Source organism: Anticarsia gemmatalis, chromosome 11 (genome assembly GCF_050436995.1).
Source record: "Anticarsia gemmatalis isolate Benzon Research Colony breed Stoneville strain chromosome 11, ilAntGemm2 primary, whole genome shotgun sequence".
In the NCBI taxonomy this organism is placed as follows: Eukaryota; Metazoa; Arthropoda; class Insecta; order Lepidoptera; family Erebidae; genus Anticarsia; species Anticarsia gemmatalis.
The window spans coordinates 12,756,314-12,778,456 of record NC_134755.1 but is presented as its reverse complement, the minus strand read 5'-3'; the positions used below and the strand labels follow the sequence as shown (position 1 = coordinate 12,778,456).

Here is a 22,143-nt window from a genome sequence, read left to right as displayed (position 1 = left end):
TTTTTATGGATGGTATGGATATAACAATATTCAGAACACATAAAGTGTAAAAAAAACTATTAATCACGAAACCATTTCACACCCTTGACTTTCAGCTTCAAACTAGTTTATTTCAATAGTTGTAATTATTAAATAAAGCATTTTTACGGGTATCTGATAAACAAAAATGAAACCCCAGCTTGTTCCCATTGACTAGCATAACGTTGATTTTTTATTTCTGAAGAATTTAATAAAATAAGAATAGACATAAAGCTGTCCTCGATATAGCAATTTCATTTGAACATCCCTACGAAAATTGGTATTGCCATTTGTTAAAAATACAAACAACAGCTCTCTTCTCTTATAGAATCAGAGAATTAAAAACTTACAACTTATTCTTTGCTTCTCGAATTGCAAAATGAAGTAGAAAACAAAATCGAAGGCAATAGGTATGCAAATGCAGGCATTTCAATGTTTGATCAATCACATTTTGGTGAAACACTGGCAACTCAATCGATTGTTTGACAAGTAAATTTTTTCGTACGTTCTTTGGAAAATATCCCAATCGAAAACGGCGTTATTTTACATAAAAAGCGTGTGCGTTTACTCCTATAACCTTTGTGGATTGTGTTTGTGTTCATAACATTGCGTGTGAGTGGTTAAATAGTTAAAATGACTGTGGACGGTGAGGCGAAAGCGGCACGGGTGCGTGTCTTCATGGACATTTCGATTGGTGGCTTGCCATCCGGCCGCCTGGTCTTCGAATTGTTCAATGATGTCGCTCCGAAGACCGCTGAAAACTTCCGCGCTCTATGCGCGGGAGATATGGGCGTTGGGAAGAATACAGGGAAGCCGTTAACTTACAAGGTTCGTACGAAAAGCTACCAAATTACACGTTGCTCTCTTTCCCAGTTTAGATAGATGTGATGTAAGACTCTAATCTGTTATGTTTTCTGTTCAGGGTATGGTATTCCATCGAGTGGTCAAGGACTTCATGATTCAGGGAGGTGACTTCACAAATGCCAATGGAACTGGAGGTGAATCCATCTATGGAGGCACTTTTGAAGGTATTATATTGTACTTAAGGTACATTTGTAATGTTTTTTATACAGTTGATTTTTAAAGTGATAGACCTTCTTCTCTAGTATTTCTAATTGCATAAGGAGTTGGCTATTTTTCCTAATGTATTGTCTGCAACTATCTCTGTGAAGGAATGATATTGTATACAAATCCTGCATGAAGGATAGTAATTCTGACCCTATCTTCTTGTTTATTATTTTGGTTTCTATCTCATATCATACACTAGCTGACCCGCGCAACTTCGCTTGCGTCACATAAGAAAATCGTAATTTTCCCCGTTTTTGTAACATTTTTTACTGGTACTCTGCTCCTATTGGTCGTAGCGTGATGATATATAGCCTATAGCCTTCCTCGATAAATGGGCTATCTAACACTGAAAGAATTTTTCAAATAGGACCAGTAGTTCCCGAGATTAGCGCGTTCAAACAAACAAACAAACAAACAAACTCTTCAGCTTTATAATATTAGTATAGATTATAAACTAAATATTATATTTTACACTATAAACAAACTCTTGCACAGTTAGCTGGTATATACTAATTACACTACAGTCTTATCTAAATATAATGAAACTCAAAACATAATGGTTTCCTCAATTATTTAACAAATTACTTAGTGGCTTGGTATTTGAAATATTTCTCAATCTACAGTTTCACTATACCAAGGTTGCACTGTATTAAGAAAATTAAAGTTAGTTAGTAATATAAATAGCAACCAACACACAGCACAATAGTTTTGAAGAAACAAAACTTTTTGACTAATAAGGGTTTGTTTCGCAAAAGACAGTAATGTATACCTGCTTAGCAGTAGGTACACAGAAACCATTTACTTATTTGAGCAGCTAGAATGCATAATTTGAGTGTCATGTATGTAAAGACTCAGTGACTAATGTGCATTGGTTCCCACTTGCATAAGTAGGTCCAATTTTAAAAAACTGCACTGAGTATTAGTGTATGATTTTTTTTTATTTATTCATTTATTTCAGGCAACTGAGGCCCATAGAAAATACAATAAACAAATTACAGCTTAAAAATATAAATATGCTAATACATACATAATTTATATAACTTATAATTATACACAAATGCTACTATTGACAAATGAAATGTCTTTTTTTTCCAGATGAAACCTTCGAGCTTAAACATGACAGGCCATATCTGTTGTCTATGGCCAACAGAGGCAAAGACACTAATGGGTCCCAATTCTTTATGTAAGTTATATGGATATGGGTAAGATGGTGATAATCATGGGTAAATATTGTTCACAGGAGGCAACACATACACCATAATAGGTCACCAATGAAATAGACCTTTTACTTTCAGACACTATTGCTTGACTAATGGTTCAGCTATACACTACATAAGCATCATGAGTTATACCTGAAGGTGTAAGCTGTAGTGTAGTATTTACGTAACAGAGAGAAAGCCTATTGCCATTTACCAGGCACATTACTCGTCGGAAAAATATGAATTAGAAAAGATGATAGTTTTTTGCCAGACCTGGGAATTGAACCAGATACCTTATACTCATAGTCAGTAGTTCAATTCATTACTGACTGCATCACAGAGGCAGAGTACAAATGTTCAATACTAATTAAAAGATTAACTCTCCTTTTAAAATTTCAATGTCTGGGGTTTTTAAATGAAAATGTGTTAAGACACCTTTTTCAATTTATCCACACCACCTTGAATATTAGTAAAATTATGTGCAAATGTTAGCATTTAATGTTTTCCTGTCTTTTATATTTATGGCAAATCTATATTTTCCCCTTCCAATAATCCTTGGAATCCTTTCTTTAGAGGTGCTACAGATGCGGCTAGCAGTTCCCCTGTGTATTGTGGGTTCAACTCCTACAACTATGAACTAAAATATTTTGAAAAAACTCTTATAATCCAGTATTCTACTGCATAGTAACTCAAAAAAAAAAGAAAAACTGTGCTACCCATTGTCTATAGCCTGACTAATGAGAGTTGATAAGTATAAAATTACTTTATAAACATGTTTCCAGATTCACAGAAAGTCACAGATGTTTAAACATATTAAAATTCAGTATTAAAATCACACAACTTTAAAAATATGAAACAAAGAGTTGTATCAGAATGTCCTCCATAAGTTAAAATTCCACAGAACATTATAATCTAATATTATTTAGTGATCATTCATTTTAAACTTAGTTAACTTGACATTATAACACAGGTTATACTGCCCTGGTCTCAAGCAACGGGATAAAGACCTTAGTTCCATTTCAAAGAACCAATTTAATTATCCAGCTGTAGACTGATCTCTGATTGTAACATTCTGCATCCGCAAGTCAGTTAATGATACCAGTATAGTTTTCATGCACCAAACTGTTTAAGCAACTATGAATTCTTAACTAATTAGTATAGACTTAACTCAAAAATTTACTTTTGTTTAATGAATTTTGCCAGTACAGTTTATCATCTCTCGAGTGCAGGCTATGTATCAAAGTGACATATGAAAGTGGTTGTGTATGCGTTGTGTAGAGATCGCTGCCGGCCGCGGCGGTCCCCGCTCCGCTGCGCTATCATTGTTCTTGTGTTCTGTGTGTTGTAGAACAACACAGCCGGCGCCGCATCTCGACAAGTGAGTATACACTTTTTTAATTTATCTTTAATTCGTAATTATACTACGCCTGAATAATAACATGTGAAAGAAATCCTTTGTCTCTTTTTAAATCAGATTTAATGTAATAAATTGTTAAAAGACATTTACGCACAGTAAAACGGCTGATTTTAATCTTATTTTACTCTCGAAATTATATTTTTTCTTAGGCCACAAGTGTTGTCACATTAAAATTGTGGCTTGCGATGCGAATCTACGAGGTTTAGTCGTCTACACTTCCCTTAGTTTCTTCTTTATCAAGTAAAGATGGAGTTCAATGATTTGTAGAAGAATGATCTAAAATTACAAGTAATAGTTTACCTAGATTTTAAGTACATCCCAATAAATACTAAGTGTCGTTCCCCCCGCAGTGTGCACGTAGTGTTCGGGCACGTGGTGGGCGGCGCGACGCTGGTGCGGCAGCTGGAGGCGCTGGCCGTGGACCGCAACGCGCGCCCGCTGCAGGACGTCGCCGTCACCAACTGCGGGCAGCTCGTGCGCTTGCAACCCGGTATGTAAATAAAATACTTCACTATACCTTTGACTGCTTCCGTGGCGCAGTGGGTTTAGGTCGACACACTGCTACTATTGCCACGGGCTCGATTCTCAGACGGAACAATTATTTTGGGCGATCCACAAATAATTATTTCAGTCTGGTTGTACTTTTTGTCCGTTGTTTGTAAAAGTCCTCGCGACACAAAAGTAATCCCTAGTGCGGGAGATTTCCTTTTTACGAAAAAAATACACAATATTGTTTTAGTACATTTCTGGCGTTGTGGTTTACGTGATACAAGCAATTCGATTAGATCCTACAGCTAAGCTGAATTAGCTTATATTAGGAGTATGTTTACGTCAGTAGTGTAATAATGGGGTGGGATATGATTTATATAAATTTTTCTATTGTTGACAGCAGCTAAAAAGCGTAAACCAGAGAAGGAAGAGAAAGAGGAGAGTGATGCAGAATCTGAACGCTCTCACAAGAAGGACAAGAAGAAGAAGAAAGATAAGAAGGAGAAGAAGAAGAAGAGGTGAGATTACTTCTACTTAGAACATTTAAAATGAGTGGGTTCTTTACTTTGGAAGTTTTAAGGCAATGTATAATTAGTAACTTCTTTTTCATAACATACAAATTCAAAAAAGTAGCTATTAAGTAATTTTGACCAAAAATATCCGTGTTAATTTTATTTTTAATACGATAATATGTATAGAATAATATGTGGGATATAATCCATCATCTTGTAATTTTTTAATGAAGTCAGTTCAAAAAAACATTAAACGAACAACAATTAATATGGATTGTTTTGCGCCCAGGCGTCACTCCGAGCCCTCAGAACCCGAGGAAGGGGAAGCTGAAGAAACACCAGCTCACCCCCTAGTAACCACATCGAAGATAGACCCTCGAGAGATACCAGACGTGCCGACCAACAGGTTCCTAATGAGAGGGGGCAGGGACGGAGACGATAGGAGCGACAACAGACGCGACCGAGAGAGGTAATGTAGTAGGGGGCGGAATAGGGGACGCGGAGTATCCAATTGGAGGTACCGCGTCCTGGCCTCTTTATGGTGACTGTTGAAGGAACACTGTCAGGTTTTTAGTCGGTATGCCCAAATTTAAAAGTCGGATCGCCTAGCCGGCGGGAGAGCCCGACAGACCCCCGCTTCCTCCCTGGAGCGGGGCAGGCAGTAATGCATTTTCCTAACGAAAAAAAAAGGGCGTGATATAGGGGGTCAACAGGTAATAAGGAAAAGTTGTGGTAATAGTCACTTTTGTTTTTGCAGCTTTTGTCGATTTTTGATGTAAGTTTGTGTTATACTATCAATTAAACTTTTTCTTGCCTGTTTGAGTGTTCCACTGCTAAGTAAAGAGCCTCCCCACTCTCCTTTTCAATTTTTAAACTATGAAATCGCAATCTCTTTGTCTTTAATGACTGTGAAAAGAACCTCTACAATATACATTAACACTTTAAAGTCAAAAAATGGGAAAGAGGGATGTTCAATATTGTATAATGACTCACTATGAACAAAATGACAATATTTTATAGTTTAGAAAAATCATATTTATATGTATCTATTCATATATAATGGGGTTTATTCTACGGGGGTGTTAAAAGGCTAGGATTATGTAATATTTGTGTGTTCCAGGATGAGGTACCGCGAGAGGGAGCCTCGCTCATTCACTCGCAGTGGTCGCGTTATTAAAGGACGTGGCGTTTTCGTAAGTAATAGTTCTAGATTATGTGATATTTGGTTTACATTGGTTTTATGATATACGTACGTATTTAGCTCGTTCGATGCAGTTCCACGAACGTACATAAATACGTAAATATAAATACTGGAACTTTAAATTTTCTAATCGTATTTATTTTATAATGTACTATGTTTTTTCACAGCGCTATCGCACACCGTCTCGTTCCCGGTCTCGGTCACGATCTGTGACCCCCCCTCACTGGAGACAAGCCCAGCGGCGTATCATCAAAATGTCAGAATTTGAGGTAAACACAACGTCAAGTCTTTATACTCATTTAAGTTATTAGTGTTCTTGTTTATTACATAGAAAAGAAAACTTGCTTTCAACCTTCGCCATTAATTGTAAAGGGTATAAGTATGCACGGCTAAAAAACTTGAAATGAACATAGGCCCAGTGCTAAAAGCTCTCAGTCATCGAAGCGTAATACCCCGCGCCGTCGCAATTATTTCCAAGCGGACTTAAAAATCGTTCAATAAAATGTAACGAAAGTGTTTCAGTTGTTTGGTTCATTTGCATATACATATTAGACATCTATTTTTCATCTTTAAATAATAAGTTTAAGCAAGTAATAATATTATTATTATAAAATGTAATACTGTAATTGTTCAACAGCGCGCAGAACAAGAGAGAGCTGATAGGGACCATCAAGAAGCTACTAGGAGACCTAGTGAAAAACAGCAGATTCGTGAGTATAGTAATAAAAACAAACACATACTTATTACACAAAAAGCTTCTTTTTATTTATTTTATTATAATAATATTTGCTATCCTTAAAATATGTCGCAATATCTGTAAGTATCTATACGTTTTAATTGTCGTTATGTTAGTGTGATTAACATTAGTTAATTATGTTTTTGATTGCGTAAACTAATTTGCTAAATAATTTGACAAGATTGCTTGAAAATATAGTTTCATATGTCTTTAATTATTATTTGTTATACCCACAGCCAATATATACGCATGTAGATGGGTCACTATGAAAGGAAGGAAGTTAATGATGACATACAAACAAACAAATATTAGATGTATGGATGAACAAACAAACGAATTTTTCATGTTATTCTTTGTATTTAAACTAGGTATATATTAGGCAATGTTATACTCTGATAGGAAATAGTTGTTATTTTTTTGTGATATCCTTTATTGAAGGTATTCTGCGATCAAAACTTATTCAGGATATGAGCTCACGTTATATCGTGAAAAATTGTCGACCAGCCATGTAGTAAAGATGTAAAAAACAACGAGATCTCGTAGCATGTAATAGATATTAGACTGTAAGAGATATTAAATATATTTTTTATTGTGTTGTGTTTTTATTTCTCTTTACACTATTTTGTACATACATAATTAAATTCTAACTATTCCAGTAGTATATAGTTGAACTATATATTTCAAACTGTAAATAAACCAACCTTTTATTTCTTCAAGACATTAAGCATCTATATTTGTTGTAGGCGAAGTGGAAAGTACTCCGAAGCCAGCATCAGAGAAGGAAGAAGGGGAGTTGGATACAACCCAGGGTTCAGAACTGACTCGCCCGGACAAAATAGACTACAATGCGCTGGACTTTGAGGAAGATATCGAACATGATGGTAACCACACTGTTAAGGAAATATTGTATTTGTATCTATGTATTATGTTGTATAATAAAATGTGTCTAGGGCTAGTATTAGCTCATTAATTGACTGTAAATGGGTCTTATATACGATTGATGATTGATATGTAATGTTTTACGGTACTTAACCCTTTGACCGCCATGGTCGGCTTTATTCGACAAATCAGAAAGTGCTCACGACGCTTTGTTCGGCAAATATTGACAAAAATAGGTTTGTAGAGTATAGCCGACCGTGGCGGTCAAAGGGTTAATTATTATTTATTGCCCGTCACTTCGATCAAGTTGACTGATTGATGAAATATGAGCACGTTTTAGGCGTACATAAGTTACATGCGTATACGTGCACGTACTACACGATGGTATAACATATTTTTGTCGGACTGTTCTGAACCAGTACATTTCATAAATCCATATGATAGTTAGTTATTGCTCATACTATATTTCTTTACACCAAATCCATGAAATTATTTAAAGTTGTATACATGTATAGAATTGCCTTGTTTCTTGCTTATTAGTAACACAATGAACAGAGAACGCAGAATGTCATACGCTTCCATCCATACAACATTGTATTACTTTATATACATACATAGGTATATCTTGTCATACATACCTGTCCGTTATATAATTAAAAAATATACAATTCAATATCGTATTTATTAATAAACATCACTTAAAAACAGGTACAAACGTGTAAACAAAAAGTTCGCAATAAATGTATTTTCTATTGCTTCAGAAGGAGACGTGGGTCATAAACGCAAGCCGGCCGAGAAGCCGGACCGTCAACGTGCCGTGCGCGACCCGGCCGAGAGTCGTGCGGATATGTTGGCGCTAGCACTCGGTGTTAACCCGAAACATGATCAACAGAGGTAACATTATAATCTATACTAATTTTATAAAGCTGAAGAGTTTGTTTGTTTGAACGCGCTAATCTCAGGAACTACTGGTCCGATTTGCAAAATTCCTCCAGTGTTAGATAGCTCATTTATCGAGGAAGGCTATAGGCTATATATCATCACGCTACGACCAATAGGAGCAGAGTACCAGCAAAAAGTGTTACAAAAACGGGGAAAGTTTTGACTCATTCACTCTTATGTAACGCAAGCGAAGTTGCGCGGGTCAGCTAGTAAACTATACAGCTCTAGATAAAAGAGTTCTTAGAAGTAGTTTTATTGCAGTTAAAGTTGTTTTATTTATGCTAACATTAACCAATTTCTAAGAGGTTCTATGTATTTACTTAAAATAAGATATAGCCTGAATGTTCGTTTAAGTATGTATGTGTTAACAGCTGATGTACTTCAGGTTACGATTATTCTTTACTTAATACTTTTCAAATACACTATTAATACTGTTTACACTGGGATGACGCAGATTAATTGAAGTAGTGGAATTGTAAGATATAAGAGAGGAAAGAAAAATGTTGAAAACCGTCGGTATATCGTAAATATCGTCGTAAATGTACCAAAAGCTATATTCTCTATTATGTTGAATTGTGTCAACACGATCGCTGGTCTCGAGATCCCAAGTTTAGAGTTGTTTTCCTAAGAAAACACTTTGATAGCTTTGGAGGTCCAAAGCGTCTATTGATATGAATTGTATTAAAAAAACGAAACATCACACAAAATTACAGTTGATTCTGACAACTGTTTGATTTATTTCCAAGCTTCGTTTAATAGAAATGAAAAAAAAAATGCATTTTCACCATTTTACCATTTCCCTTTTCTCCCCCCAGGGACCGCGAGCACCGCGACGGTCACCCCCGCGACATGCACCGTCGCCGCGAGGGTCCGTCCTCAGCCATCTACGCGGCTCCCAAGCTATCATCAGCTGTCGCCAACGTGTCTGAAGGCCTCACTAAGATCACTCAGGAAGAAAAGACTAAGGACGGCTATGACCCCTTCAGTTTGTTGCGCAGTACCTTCAATAGGGGAGGGGAGAAGAGGGATTTAAGGGATACGATGAGAGATCAGAGGTTTGTATTTTATGTATTTACAAAGTTTTCTGCCTTTTTTCAAAGGTTTCTTGAGACTGAGTGCAATGCGCAGTATGTAACATTTCATGATAATTTTCTTATTCGGTTTTGAAGTATAGAGAAGTAAATCTTTGTTGCTGTTTGATTATACACAATTTATCAATCAACCGCAAATTAATACGTCATTTAATTCTAAGTGATAAAGAAAAGTATTTCTGACTATACAATACAAATTAAAGTGACTGAGACAGCATGATTTTTACGAACTACATTTATAGAATAAATAAGAATACAAGAAAGATTTAAATTTTATTAAGACCTATTTCTGCTAAAAGTTTGATATTTTTCCCTCTATATTTGACTACTTATTTAAGTCATACTTATCAAAAGCATTCATTAAACCTTTTGTCTACAGAAAAGACGAACGCCAAGAACGTTTCAACCGCTTCGACAGGCGTGACAATAAAGACAGACGCGAGAAAGAAAGAGACGACCGACGTGACAAAGACATACCTGACCGTCGCGAAAAAGACATGGCTGACCGCCGTGAAAAAGACATACCTGACCGCCGGGAGAAGGAGCTTTCTGAACGTCGAGACAAAGATATAAGTGACCGTCGTGAAAAGGACGCTGAACGTCGTGATAAAGAGAGTTCTGACCGCCGGGAAAAGGATGTGGCTGACCGACGTGAGAAAGATGCTTCTGACAGACGCGAAAAGGAATCTTCTGACCGTAGAGAAAAGGACAATATCGATCGCCGCGAAAAGGACAGAGATAGAGACGATAATAGACGCGAGAGACACCGCAGCGAACGTGACGATAGAGATACAAAACATACAGAATATAAAAGAGAAGACAAATCAGAGAAAAGAGACATAAAAACTGATAGAAAAGATGATAAAAAAGATAAATCTGAACGAAGTGATAGGGAGAAGTCTGAACGGAGGGACAGAGAGAGGTCCGGGGGGAGGGAGAGGAGTAAAGATAGGAAGAGTGAGAGGTCTAGAGACGATGATAGGGATAAAAAGGATGATGATCGTGATAAGAGAAGGAGAAGGTCCCGCACGCCGTCGCCCGTCAAAGAAAAGGAACGGTAAGATTATCATATTTTTAAGAATTTGAAAGGGATTTTGATTGCTTTGGAGGTCAAAGGGCTTTGTGATATCAATAAGGTGTTCTTCCTTAAGATTTTACTTTTTTTTGGGCTGCTTACATTCTTTATATACTTCCGTTAGCGCGTTATTGATAAACATTAAATAGTTGATATATTTATGTATCCCAGGTCTAAGTCTCATGATCGCAAACCTTCGTTGACGGAAACCCGTGAGAAAAGTGGCGAGAGAACTCCGCAAGAAGATGATAAGAAAAAGGTAATTCTCTCTACTTTTATATAACACTATATTTACTTCGGATCTAGTTGTATTTATTACCAATAGCGGATCCAAAGAAACGGACGATCCTCAATTGATAGCCAGTCTAGTAGAAGTGGTACTGGTAGCTAAGCTTAATGAAATTCAATATCCATGACGTTAATTATCTTAAACCGCGCAACTTCGCTTGCGTCACATTAAAGAGAATGGGTGAAATTTTTCCCCGTTTTTCTAACATTTTTTACTGGTACTCTGCTCCTATTGGTCGTAGCGATAGCGTGATGACATATAGCCTATAGCCTTCCTCGATAAATGGGCTATATAACACCGATAAAATAACGATATAATGAATCTATGTACTAAATAAAAGATGTGATGAAGTAAAAGTTCAGGGTGTTGTGCAGGAGGATGAGAGGAACGAGGCTCGCAAGGAACTCATGGAGATTGTACGTCTGATCAAGTCCAGGCAACGGGACCGGGAGAATAAAGCCGCTGCGGCAGGTATGTACCATTATATTTCAGAGAAATGAACATGTTTAGATATTATTTATTGGGCGTTATTTCTTATGGAATATTTGGGACTTTTTTAAACAGATTCTCTATCCGCTATTACTGTTCTTATATCTCTAAAAAAGAACTTCACGATGAATAAGTAAAAACTAACTTTATAAATAATCACGAAAATGTAGCCTTCAAGGCAAGTCACTGGTGCTTTACAATGCCGGGCATTCCATAGAAGACCATCGATACTGAAATTAATAAAAAAAAATTATGCAACTGCCCATTGCTGAACCGATTAGGATAACATTTTAAAATAGATCTAATCCTTCATTCACCAAGGAAGGGTATAATGCCAGGCATTTCAGCTGCGGGTATAAGGTTATTTAATTGCTGAAGAAAAGTATACTTTCCAATTAGTTATATATTCTCTTGTGTTTCTCAGTGGAAGCGAAGAAGAAGAAGGAGCCATCTCACTCGGCCAGTTCATCAGACTCCGAGGATGACTCCAAGTCACGCAGACGACGTCGCTCCTCCGACAGAGACCGCAAGAGACGTAGCAGTTCTAGGTAAGTTACACAAATCCAGTTCAGACACCGCTATCCCGCTACTGTTTCAGTCAGATGTTGTTGTGACTAGATCGGAATAGTTTGCACTACGACACGGGGTACTGTCTACATAATTTCAAAGCAAAGATCGAAGAATTCACTACCCATAATGATAGCGAAGTCGTTATCAGCTATGCGATACACTTGTGTAGAGAATAATAATAATAATAATGGGAAATAACCTGAGTTGTATAAATATATGAAATCTCCCAGCCCTTTGCCTACTAAATAATTTTCCTTAACCCTATTAAATACTATTTATTTATCTAAATTGTTATCATTTTCCAATTTGTAATTGATACACAACATCTCATATTATTATTCCTGTCCCACAGAGGTCGGCACTCGAGCTCGGAGCGTCGGTCCCGCCGGCGTCGCTCGCGCAGTCCCCGCCGCGAGCGCCGCGACCGTCGCCGCTCGTCGTCCGACCGGTAGCTCGGACACTGCGCCCGGTAACTAGCCAATGGGTTTTCGTGACAAGATATTTACACTAATACTAGCTTTTACCCGCGACTTTGTCCGCCACCTGAATTTTCCCATGGGAATGCGTCATTTTCCCAGGGTAAAAAGTAGCCTATGTCTTTGCTCGGGTATCAGAATATGTCCACACCAAATTCCATGCAAATTGGTTCAGTAGCTTAGGCGTGATTGAGTAACAGACAGACAGACAGTTACTTTCGCATTTATAATATTAGTATGGATTATTTACTTAGGTTTGGTAGACATTTTGACTTGGTAACCCTTGCCGGCTACCATAGGCAAGAAAATGTGTGCCGGAACGTCTAGCGATTCATGATAAATAATCTATTGTTGTGTTAATGCTAATATAGTACACATGCAACACAAAAGTTAGTAACTTTAGCTTAACTTTAAAACTGTAGAGTACTTCATTTAAGTAGTAAAAGACACCATTTTATATCAAAACATGGGCTTTTAACGGATCCATTTAAACTATCTTGAAATGAAGATGAAAAATGTTGACAAATATCTTGTTGCGTTCACCCTTGCTAAGTTTCAAGTTTAAATATGCATTTTGTACCTTGATACACCAGGGTACTGACACGAGAGGCATATATCATGTTTCTTACGATCAACACAGGACTTTGACTATAACAGTACTATATAACAGTTAAGTAGGGTTATATATGTGCGAGTATAAGAGCAGTAATAGTAGCGCGATTCTCTACCACTATCGATTATCGACAACCGGATAGCTATCGAGAAATGTTGTATGAAAATCAGATCCACGGATCTAGCGGACGTCGTAAGAACTATTTATATAGTACATTTTAAATGTCAAACTCTCGATACTCGTACAGACTGTATAGAATCGCGTTACAGGTGCAAGCGTTAGTATCTCAAGCGAATGGTCGAAGGTTCATCAGAAACCACTAGTATAGCAAAAGAAGGACTTTGAATTCCTTCCTTGCCACGGAAAGCAGGTTCGAGTCCTATCCCAATATGGATGGGTACCCGTGCCCCCTTTTTAGAACATGTTAGTTAGTGGTTGCACTAAAAATGTTCGTCCTTTCTTCAAGATTTCGTTCATTAGTATGTTTAGTTTAAGATATTATGTTTTTCTTTGAATATACACTGTTCCTATGGGTATGTATTTGTGTGTTTTTGTACCGTAAAAGCGATTAATTACAGATAACTATCTAAATATACGTATTTTCATTTAAAGGAGATTTTTCGAATGACTTCATTTTTGTAATTCCTATTATGACATACGTACAATTTTGGATCTTACGAACGTACACGTGCACGTGCGTATACGCAGTTACACGTATTAATTTCTATACGTAAAAATCGCGTCCTACTAACGATATTCAGCTTAGAACTATTTCTTTGCAATTAGTAATATGCGTAGTGCTTTTTATAGTGCATAAAATACATGGTGCTCCCTTTCTTTCAATATTTTCAGGAAGGTACCACATAATGAAATGAAGGTAATCGAAAGGTGCCTATTGTTAACAGTGTGACTTATTTAAAAATCGCTTTTACGGTACATATTTGATGTTTTTCTTGTAGTTATATAAATCTAGTGGTTAATATAATTTTCGTATAGTTTGTAGAATACACAAAAATCGTTATTTGATTAGATTTAATTTTGAACTTACTCGTAACTAGAGTAATACATTTTTTTCCATATTTTTGACGAAAACAAATTATTGTAAAAAATATTTACCTTTTATTATTGACCAAAAAGAGTGTTAATGAAATAACAAATGTAAAGTGCAATTTGTAAACCGTATTTTTACACAATAAAGTTCAAAATAAATTGACACGACTTTCTTAAACGTGTAATAGCCATGTTTTTAGTATTATTTATTTTCCCTACACTCTGTTTATATTTACAGACGTTATGATATACATCATAAATGAAAAAGATAGAAAGATCATTGTAAAATGTTTCCATACATTTTGATCTCCGTGTCCGCTTGCTCTCGGTAGATATGAATACGGGCTTAAAAACTATTCCAGCGTTATAATTGCAAAGGTATCTTTGCGGTTATACTCTCAGTTAAATTGCTGAACACATTTTGATGAAATTCAGCAATATAATAGGAGTTGAATTTCGGGCTTTAACATAGGCCATGAAATTTAAACGCGTTTTAGTGCCTGTTTCATGTCTGTAAATATAAATAGAATTTTACCCAACATCGAATATGCGAACTTTATCAAATGAGCTTTATCTTACAAGCTCCAAGATCTAGAATTATTATAGTACTCTGTCACAGTTTAAAATATAGACTTAGGTTCATTTCCTATTCAGTCGTTTAGTAGTTAGTCTAGTTTTTCCTTAGGAAATATTCTGAACTATCAAAATGTTTGTCCCATTTTGATTTCAATGTAATGATAATAAATTCTTTCATTGTCACTTAATTTAATCAAAATATTTTAAAGTGACGTAAGATTTAAATTAAGTGATATTTCAGTTTTTCTTTAGTAACACGACAATATTTTATATTTAATTCTAAGGGTTCGTTGTCATATCTTGCATTTAAACCTTTGACTACCTTTGTCTTTCATGTAATATACCTTATATTATTTAATACTTTGACTTACGTATACGTGCGAACACGCACTTGTTCGTGCGTATACGTAAGTGTGCACGTGCACGCTCATTGTTCTGATAGGTGTGACTAAAGTGACATGAAAAAGCTTCTATGCCGAAAGGGCTGACTAAAAACTTAGACGTTACATTTTAAAATGTCAGAGAGATTCCACTAATCTTTCTTGTGATATGCGTTAGCATATACTGTACAGCTGTAAGTTATTGCTGGAGTCTTTATAACCCGTAGACCTTTAAAACGGTGCTTATTATCATATTCTTTTATTTCCAAAGGCGAGCTAATTTTATCACACATTTATTTATTTATTTCAAACTTTATATACAGGGCTGTTTAAAGGCGGACTTAATGCCAGGGGCATTTTCTGCCAGTCTACCTTTACTACATACATTGTACGCAAAATAACTAAACTTTGAGCACAGGTTTTAGTATGAGTTAGTCCATTGTTTATTGAAGTTTTATGCAAGATATGATAGAACTCTGTAAACTGGTGTTCCGTATGCATGTCTTGTCACTAAGTATAGGAGTGTTGATATTTTGTCAAGAGAACATTGTAATTAGTCCTAATAGTTATGTCAATAAAATTGTATTTCTTCATTGTGTTGTTTTATTCCAAATCCAATACTTTCATTGTTTCTTAAAATACAAATTCGTCTCATGTTTATACCCAGTTTAAAAGTCTGTCGTTTTACTAGGCCTTGTTTTTTTAGTAAGAATGTCAATATCATTGAAAAGCCGTCCCCAGCAAGCAGAGATGCATATCACACAAAAATCTGGGAGTTGGAATCCGCAACCGTTCTCCTATGACCGGTTCGCCATTGGACTGTTCGTCGACAGGAAGATTCATTTATTTCCTTTTCCCCAACAGAGTCTTTCACCTATGGACATTGCGTCGACAGAAACTTTCATCTATGTCAATTTCGACGACAGGTCTTTCCAGCTACAGAATATTCCACCGACACGACGATAAACCTATTACTCTGGTAACTACAGACCTTTTCATCTAAGGAGAATTGGCTGTCAATTTTAACACAAGCGATAAAACAAAAATATACATATCTAACAGCTACAGCTTACTGTATCTTTACTAAGAGAACAGGGTTGTTTACTTGCCCTAGAGAAGTCATTATTAAGAGCCTTTTAGCTTAAGTAGAACACTAATGTTCACAAATACAACTCGGAACTATCATAGAGGCTTTAAGGTCCAAAAATGAAAAATGAAGGCGTGACTTTAAGGTGACGATGATGTTAGCAATCTAAAATTAGCTTTCGTAGGCAAAGAAAATGAAAATTACCAAATACAAAAATATAATATACATAGTTAAAATTCATATTATCACAAAAAAAAACAAAACATAAAATAAACAATGAAATTAACTCAAAAAACGTATATTTTTCCTTTCACTAATCCAATAATATTATTGTATTTACTCATTATTCTACTCTTGTTCTTTTTCTCTTTCTCCTATTTGATTAAATGACAAATATGTGCCCAGCCAGTTAGATACGATTTTAAATCCATCCCATTTTTATCTGATAAATGCCGCTCGATTCTTTCTTTATACCCTGTTTCACTGTGTTAAAATTGACAGCCAATTCTCCTTAGATGAAAAGGTCTGTAGTTAACAGAGTAATAGGTTTATCGTCGTGTCGGTGGAATATTCTGTAGCTGGAAAGACCTGTCGTCGAAATTGACATAGATGAAAGTTTCTGTCGACGCAATGTCCATAGGTGAAAGACTCTGTTGGGGAAAAGGAAATAAATGAATCATCCTGTCGACGAACAGTCCAATGGCGAACCGGTCATAGGAGAACGGTTGCGGATTCGGGAGTTGAATCCAAGACTCTCTGTAGATGGTAATAAAAGTGTGACGTTTGTATCAAACTGTACATGACGAATTTTGACATAACTAACTGAGCTTCTAACAACAGCTGTTGATTGTCATAGTCCGACAACTTAGTCGTAAGCTCTGGCATACACGATTTATATAGAGTAGAGTGAATTGCTTTGTGTTTTTTTCCAAAATAATGTAGGCTGGGAGCCACTCATGTTTAAAATTCAAAATTCTCTGTGCCAGCCGCGAAACAATTATACAAGGCTCTCTACTAAATTCTTTAACTGCAGCGTAATAAATTCTACAACTACAAAATCATTGCCTTAGCAGAAAAGACAGCTCCGATCCGCTCTCAAGATTTGTTTTTCTATCAGAACGGATGCTGGTTTGATTGATGTGTAATGATTCACGAAGGAATGCAGGCCTCTCATCAAGTTGTGTCACTGTTTCCGGCACACAGCCAGTTTGAACTGTAATAAGTTTTTTATTTAAATACTACAAGATGTATGGATGTGAATGAAGCGATAAAAGTTTGTAGAGAACGTAGCAAACGGCTGATTTTGGTCTCTGTTTCCATATGGAGAGAAGGCGTGATTTTATATAGGTTCGCCTGTATTTATTACAATTTATGTTTAGATAGTTGGTTTATTAGTAAGACAAGCTGCATAGCTTTAGCCAGCCATTTCGTCCGCATGGAAAGATATCCCGGGGTAAAAAATCTTAGTGTTATTTTGTTTGCAACATTACGCCATTTAACCCGAAGGCACAAGCAAAGGGTCAGACGGACGTCAGGAGCAGACGTGTGAAATACCTACACCAACTATTCGTATTGAATGTTGTTCGGTTCATGGAACGATAATAAGCAGATATGTATATTGCTTTACCAAGCACTGATCATTTTTGTGCAAATCTTACACTAAAACGATTATTGATTTTAATTTTTTCAAATTAAACATAATATCACGCTTGTCAAACCCTCCCAGGTTCGATTCTTAGGTAGGCCAAAATGCTGGTTAGCAGTCGGATACACTACTGACCGCGCCACACAGACAAACAAGTACACTAACCTATTAAGATATAAAAAATAACATTTTTTTTATAATAAAAAAAATGCCATTTACTAACTACCTACATACATATCAAATTAATTAAATCTCTACAGGAAAAAATATAACAATCGTTTTAAGATAAAACAGTGATTTATTGGTTTCAATATTGTTCATTAAGCATTTTCCTTAAATTAAAATAGAGCGTGCGAGGCCGTTACGATAAATATTTGGCTACATGATTAAATCATAGGAAAAAAGCTTAAATATTATATGAGTCGGGGAAAAAGTCTTTTCGCATTATAGTATGTATGAACTTGTAATAAAATCTTTTCTCTACAAAAAAAGCTCGATATTTGGGTACCTCACGAGCTCACTGAATGAAACCTAGTGAACCGTGTACTTACTCATTTGTGATTCTTGAAGCCAAAGAGATTGTATTACAAGTTCATACATACTATAATGCGAAAAGACTTTTTCCCCGACCTAATATATTCGGGAAAAGTGCGCAATTTGGGATCTGCCTACGTGTCGGACCTTGATGGGATAATGGTAATGAATTAAAAATATAGGTAGGTATAGACACCTGGGTAAGTACCTAGATATGCCATAGGCGTTAGGCATACGGTTGTCCAAACGATGAACTAATATGCACCTTGTCTGGACTGCTGCCGATACGTTGGTAGGTACCTACTATTAAACTTAAATAGGATAGGACTCATCGTCAAAGATATGATACTATAATATCTTGAAGCTTTTATCTAGCTTTTTTATTTCAATGGGTGTGCATTTATTAAAGTAGTTTTTGAGAAAGTTGAAGAATTTTATCTAAGTATAAAGTCTTGGGAATAAAATCAGGTAAAATAGCGCAACACTGTTGAAACAGCGCGGCAATCATTACATACTTACTAATAAATAGCTCGACACTACATTATGAAAACAATAGTTTTAATTCGGAATACGCTAAATGCGCTGATCAGTTTTTCACACATCAATCAAAAGTTTTTCACGAAAATAATCTCTTCACAGGCAAAATAGTGTCAGAGTGTCGATAGTTGTAATGAAAATCGCCTCTCAGCTATTATGCGATGTTTATTAAAGCAGTAAGTTCCTAACTAAAACAAATAATCTTCCCTTTAAGTCATTTAATAGTTTCCCGTTCCTCTGCTAACGTAAATAATAGGTGTGTTCACGCTCTGGTTCATAGTAGGGGGGCTTTATTTTAGCGGTCAAGTCTAGGGCAAAGTACAGAGTGCAAAATGACATCCTTAAGAATTGAGTAAAATTATTGAACCAAACTCGAAATCTTCACAAAAGGATAAATAAACAAACTGTATTTCCTACTTTTACAATATTATTAGTACGTTTAAAGATATTATACAAATCAAGATATCCTGTATTTCGTAAACTTAGTACAAAGTATTTGAAAAAGTCACATAATGTCGACAGCTTCGAAAAAGCTAGTTGCTCGAAAGAAGAAACGACATACGTAAAAGTAAAGATCTGATCTTCTTGATTGCCTATATATTTCATACAATTTCTGTTTTACTGTTCCCTCAAGTTCTTTGGTTTACTGTGTGTATAAAAAGTTAAAATAATATAAGTATATGCCAAGTATGCCCTTGACTGTTGATTGACTTGACATTTCGGCGCAGGTTACACCATCGAAAACCCTAGATTGCAAAGTAGAGCCTGCGATGAGAACATTTGTCCCGACATCGTTAATGCGATTGAATAACAATTTCGCAAAGCTAAGGACACCTATGGCGTTAAATAAATAATTTCATCACATATTCAATGTTTTCGCCTTCTGCGTAGCGGAATTTGCTATATAAAGACACAAAGTAAGATGGCGCGTAGTCTCGTACTATACGTCAATATTTGACCTAAATGAATAAATGTTTTATCCATGAGTGACCTCACGATCCTTTGGCAATAAGGTCAATTGACTAAAAATTGTTGATGTAGGTCACGTCAATCGAAACAAGCCTGTTTTGTACCATGCTATATTCGGACATTCGAAATTTCTAAACCAATTATGAAATTTTCGTAGAAAATTATGTTTCTTTTTATTTTTTCCTGCCTTTACTTATCCTACATAGGTACCTACTTAACTAATAACGGATAGGTAGTATTTAAAAATGAAATGATTTGTAAAAATATCAAAAATCAAGATATTTACCGTTTATTTTAATTGGCCCTTTATTTCTCCTATTGCTAGGCAAAGGCCTTTTCTTCCAAATCTTTGTATGCTAGGGATACCTACGGCATATGTTGTGAAAAACAAAATAGCCCAATTAACATAAGTGTAAGCTCGCATCAATTCTAATAACTTTCGAACAAGATTCTAATTCGGAAGATGACAAATTGATAACAAATATCTTTTAAAAGTTGATTCATAAAGAAAAATATTTTTTAATCACCCATTTACTTAATATGACGTAACTAACAAGAAATATGATACTTTGTTTGTTTGGTGTAGACGTTATAAAAGTGAAAGGCGTCATAAAAAATGTGTTACGAATTTAAGAATAGATGATCAGCCGATAAAATTAATTATTTAGACTTAACATATTTCGTTGCATAATTATATAATTTTATGAAAAACATATCGTTCATAAATTGAAATTCGTTTTTCCTCCAACTGTAATAATTGACTTGCGTAATTGAAAATTTATAAATAATTAAGATTTCCGGCGTAAAAAGTATCCTATGTGTTAATCCAGATTATAAGCTATCAGTATACCAAATTTTATTAAAATTCGTCGAGCAATTTATTTGTGATACCGTCACAAACATGCACCCAGCCATACTCACAAAATTTTGCAGTTATGTAATTAAGTAGGATAAAAATAATATCTAACTACTAGGTAATGGTATAAAAAAATATGTCGTAAATCTACTTTTATTTCGCCACAGTCCAAGGTAACTGAATTATCCAGAAACTATTGTTTTTAGAGAAATGGTAATTTATCATTGACGGCCAATAAAAAGTAGGCTGAATAAAGTTTGCTTTTGCCACAAAAATGGCGCGTTGGCAAGTGACAAGTATATTCACTTGTCATTACACTCTTGTTCATAGTTTTTCATCTCGTGAATCAGAATAATTTGCAAGTTATCGTCAAATTATTTAATTAAATATTGTTTAAAGGATATTTGTAGCAGTAAACATGTAAGTATGCATGTTGCACATACTATTATTATACAAACCGTTTATCCTAAAATATTGTTATCCTTATTTGCTTAGTACGCGCTTATTTTCAAATAGCTAGCATAATTTAAAAGGTACAATATGCAACTAGGTAACAGTTTATTTACATACTGAGTAGTATAAGTACCTACGCATACCGTTATAAGTGCTTTATTTGATTTAATTATTTGAATGACACGCTTAACAAATATTTTGCTATCCCAGCAGTCACTTTGCTGCATCGTCGTGATTATGTAGATAAATATCTTTCTATCTACCTACGCATCTTACGCAGCCAGGCACGCGCGAAAATTGCGCGGGAAAATGTAATAGCAAAATAAACGTGCAATAAAAGTGTGATAAACATTGTTCTGCTACTATAATAACAGCACGGCTATAAATATTTTTCAGTAAGCGATATGTTTCAATAATATTCTAATAACATAGTATTATTTGAGTGACGTAATGCCAAGGCGTGCACTGACGGCATTCCGCGTTGGTGCGATGATGTCAGAATGCACAACTGTAACTAACCTAACCTAACTTATTAATGTTGACACCGGCCGCCGCTCGCCGCCGCCGCAGCCGCCGCCGCCGCCGCAATACCAACATTATCTATTCCCACCGTGACACTATTACATATCAAATTATACTACAATGTCTACTCGGCTTTACATAATATATGTCTATCAACACTCATACATATTTTATAGAGAGCGTCGCAAACGAAAAAGTTTCGCCCGAAACTCTCCAAACAAATATTTTAAAGTTGTAAACTTTACAGCGTCACTTTCAGTGTCCACTGACGTATGCGGAGTGTCCAACGCGGTGCGGGTAGGTGGTGCGAGAGCGGCGCCGCGCGCACGCCCGCCGATGTACCTCGTGACATAGTTTAGATGCAGCGCGCGTGCTTCAAAGCGGAAGTATAATGCCATTATCGATTTGCTTATGACAGAAAATGCGTTGAATGGACAAGGTTCTGGCGGGGCGGCGCGGGGGCAAGGGGC

The 22,143-nt window shown here is 35.9% G+C and overlaps 1 protein-coding gene across 4 annotated transcripts; it reads left to right on the top strand.

The window, feature by feature from the left end:
- Positions 1-497: 497 nt before the first annotated feature.
- Moca-cyp (nuclear cyclophilin protein Moca-cyp) lies at positions 498-15,663 on the top strand. 4 transcript variants are annotated; one of them, XM_076119732.1, is made up of 18 exons: positions 498-846; positions 941-1,046; positions 2,182-2,269; positions 3,634-3,663; positions 4,053-4,192; positions 4,595-4,709; positions 4,993-5,172; positions 5,824-5,896; positions 6,072-6,173; positions 6,542-6,614; positions 7,384-7,521; positions 8,281-8,413; positions 9,277-9,516; positions 9,932-10,609; positions 10,799-10,886; positions 11,291-11,387; positions 11,830-11,953; positions 12,328-15,663. In XM_076119732.1, exons 1-18 carry the CDS (start codon positions 652-654, stop codon positions 12,425-12,427), a joined length of 2,700 nt encoding a protein of 899 aa, XP_075975847.1. In that variant the 5' UTR covers positions 498-651; the 3' UTR covers positions 12,428-15,663. The 4 variants fall into 4 exon arrangements, with proteins under 4 accessions (XP_075975847.1, XP_075975845.1, XP_075975846.1 ...); XM_076119730.1 differs by having other exon boundaries at positions 11,279-11,387; XM_076119731.1 differs by having other exon boundaries at positions 4,592-4,709.
- The last annotated feature ends 6,480 nt before the right edge of the window (positions 15,664-22,143 follow it).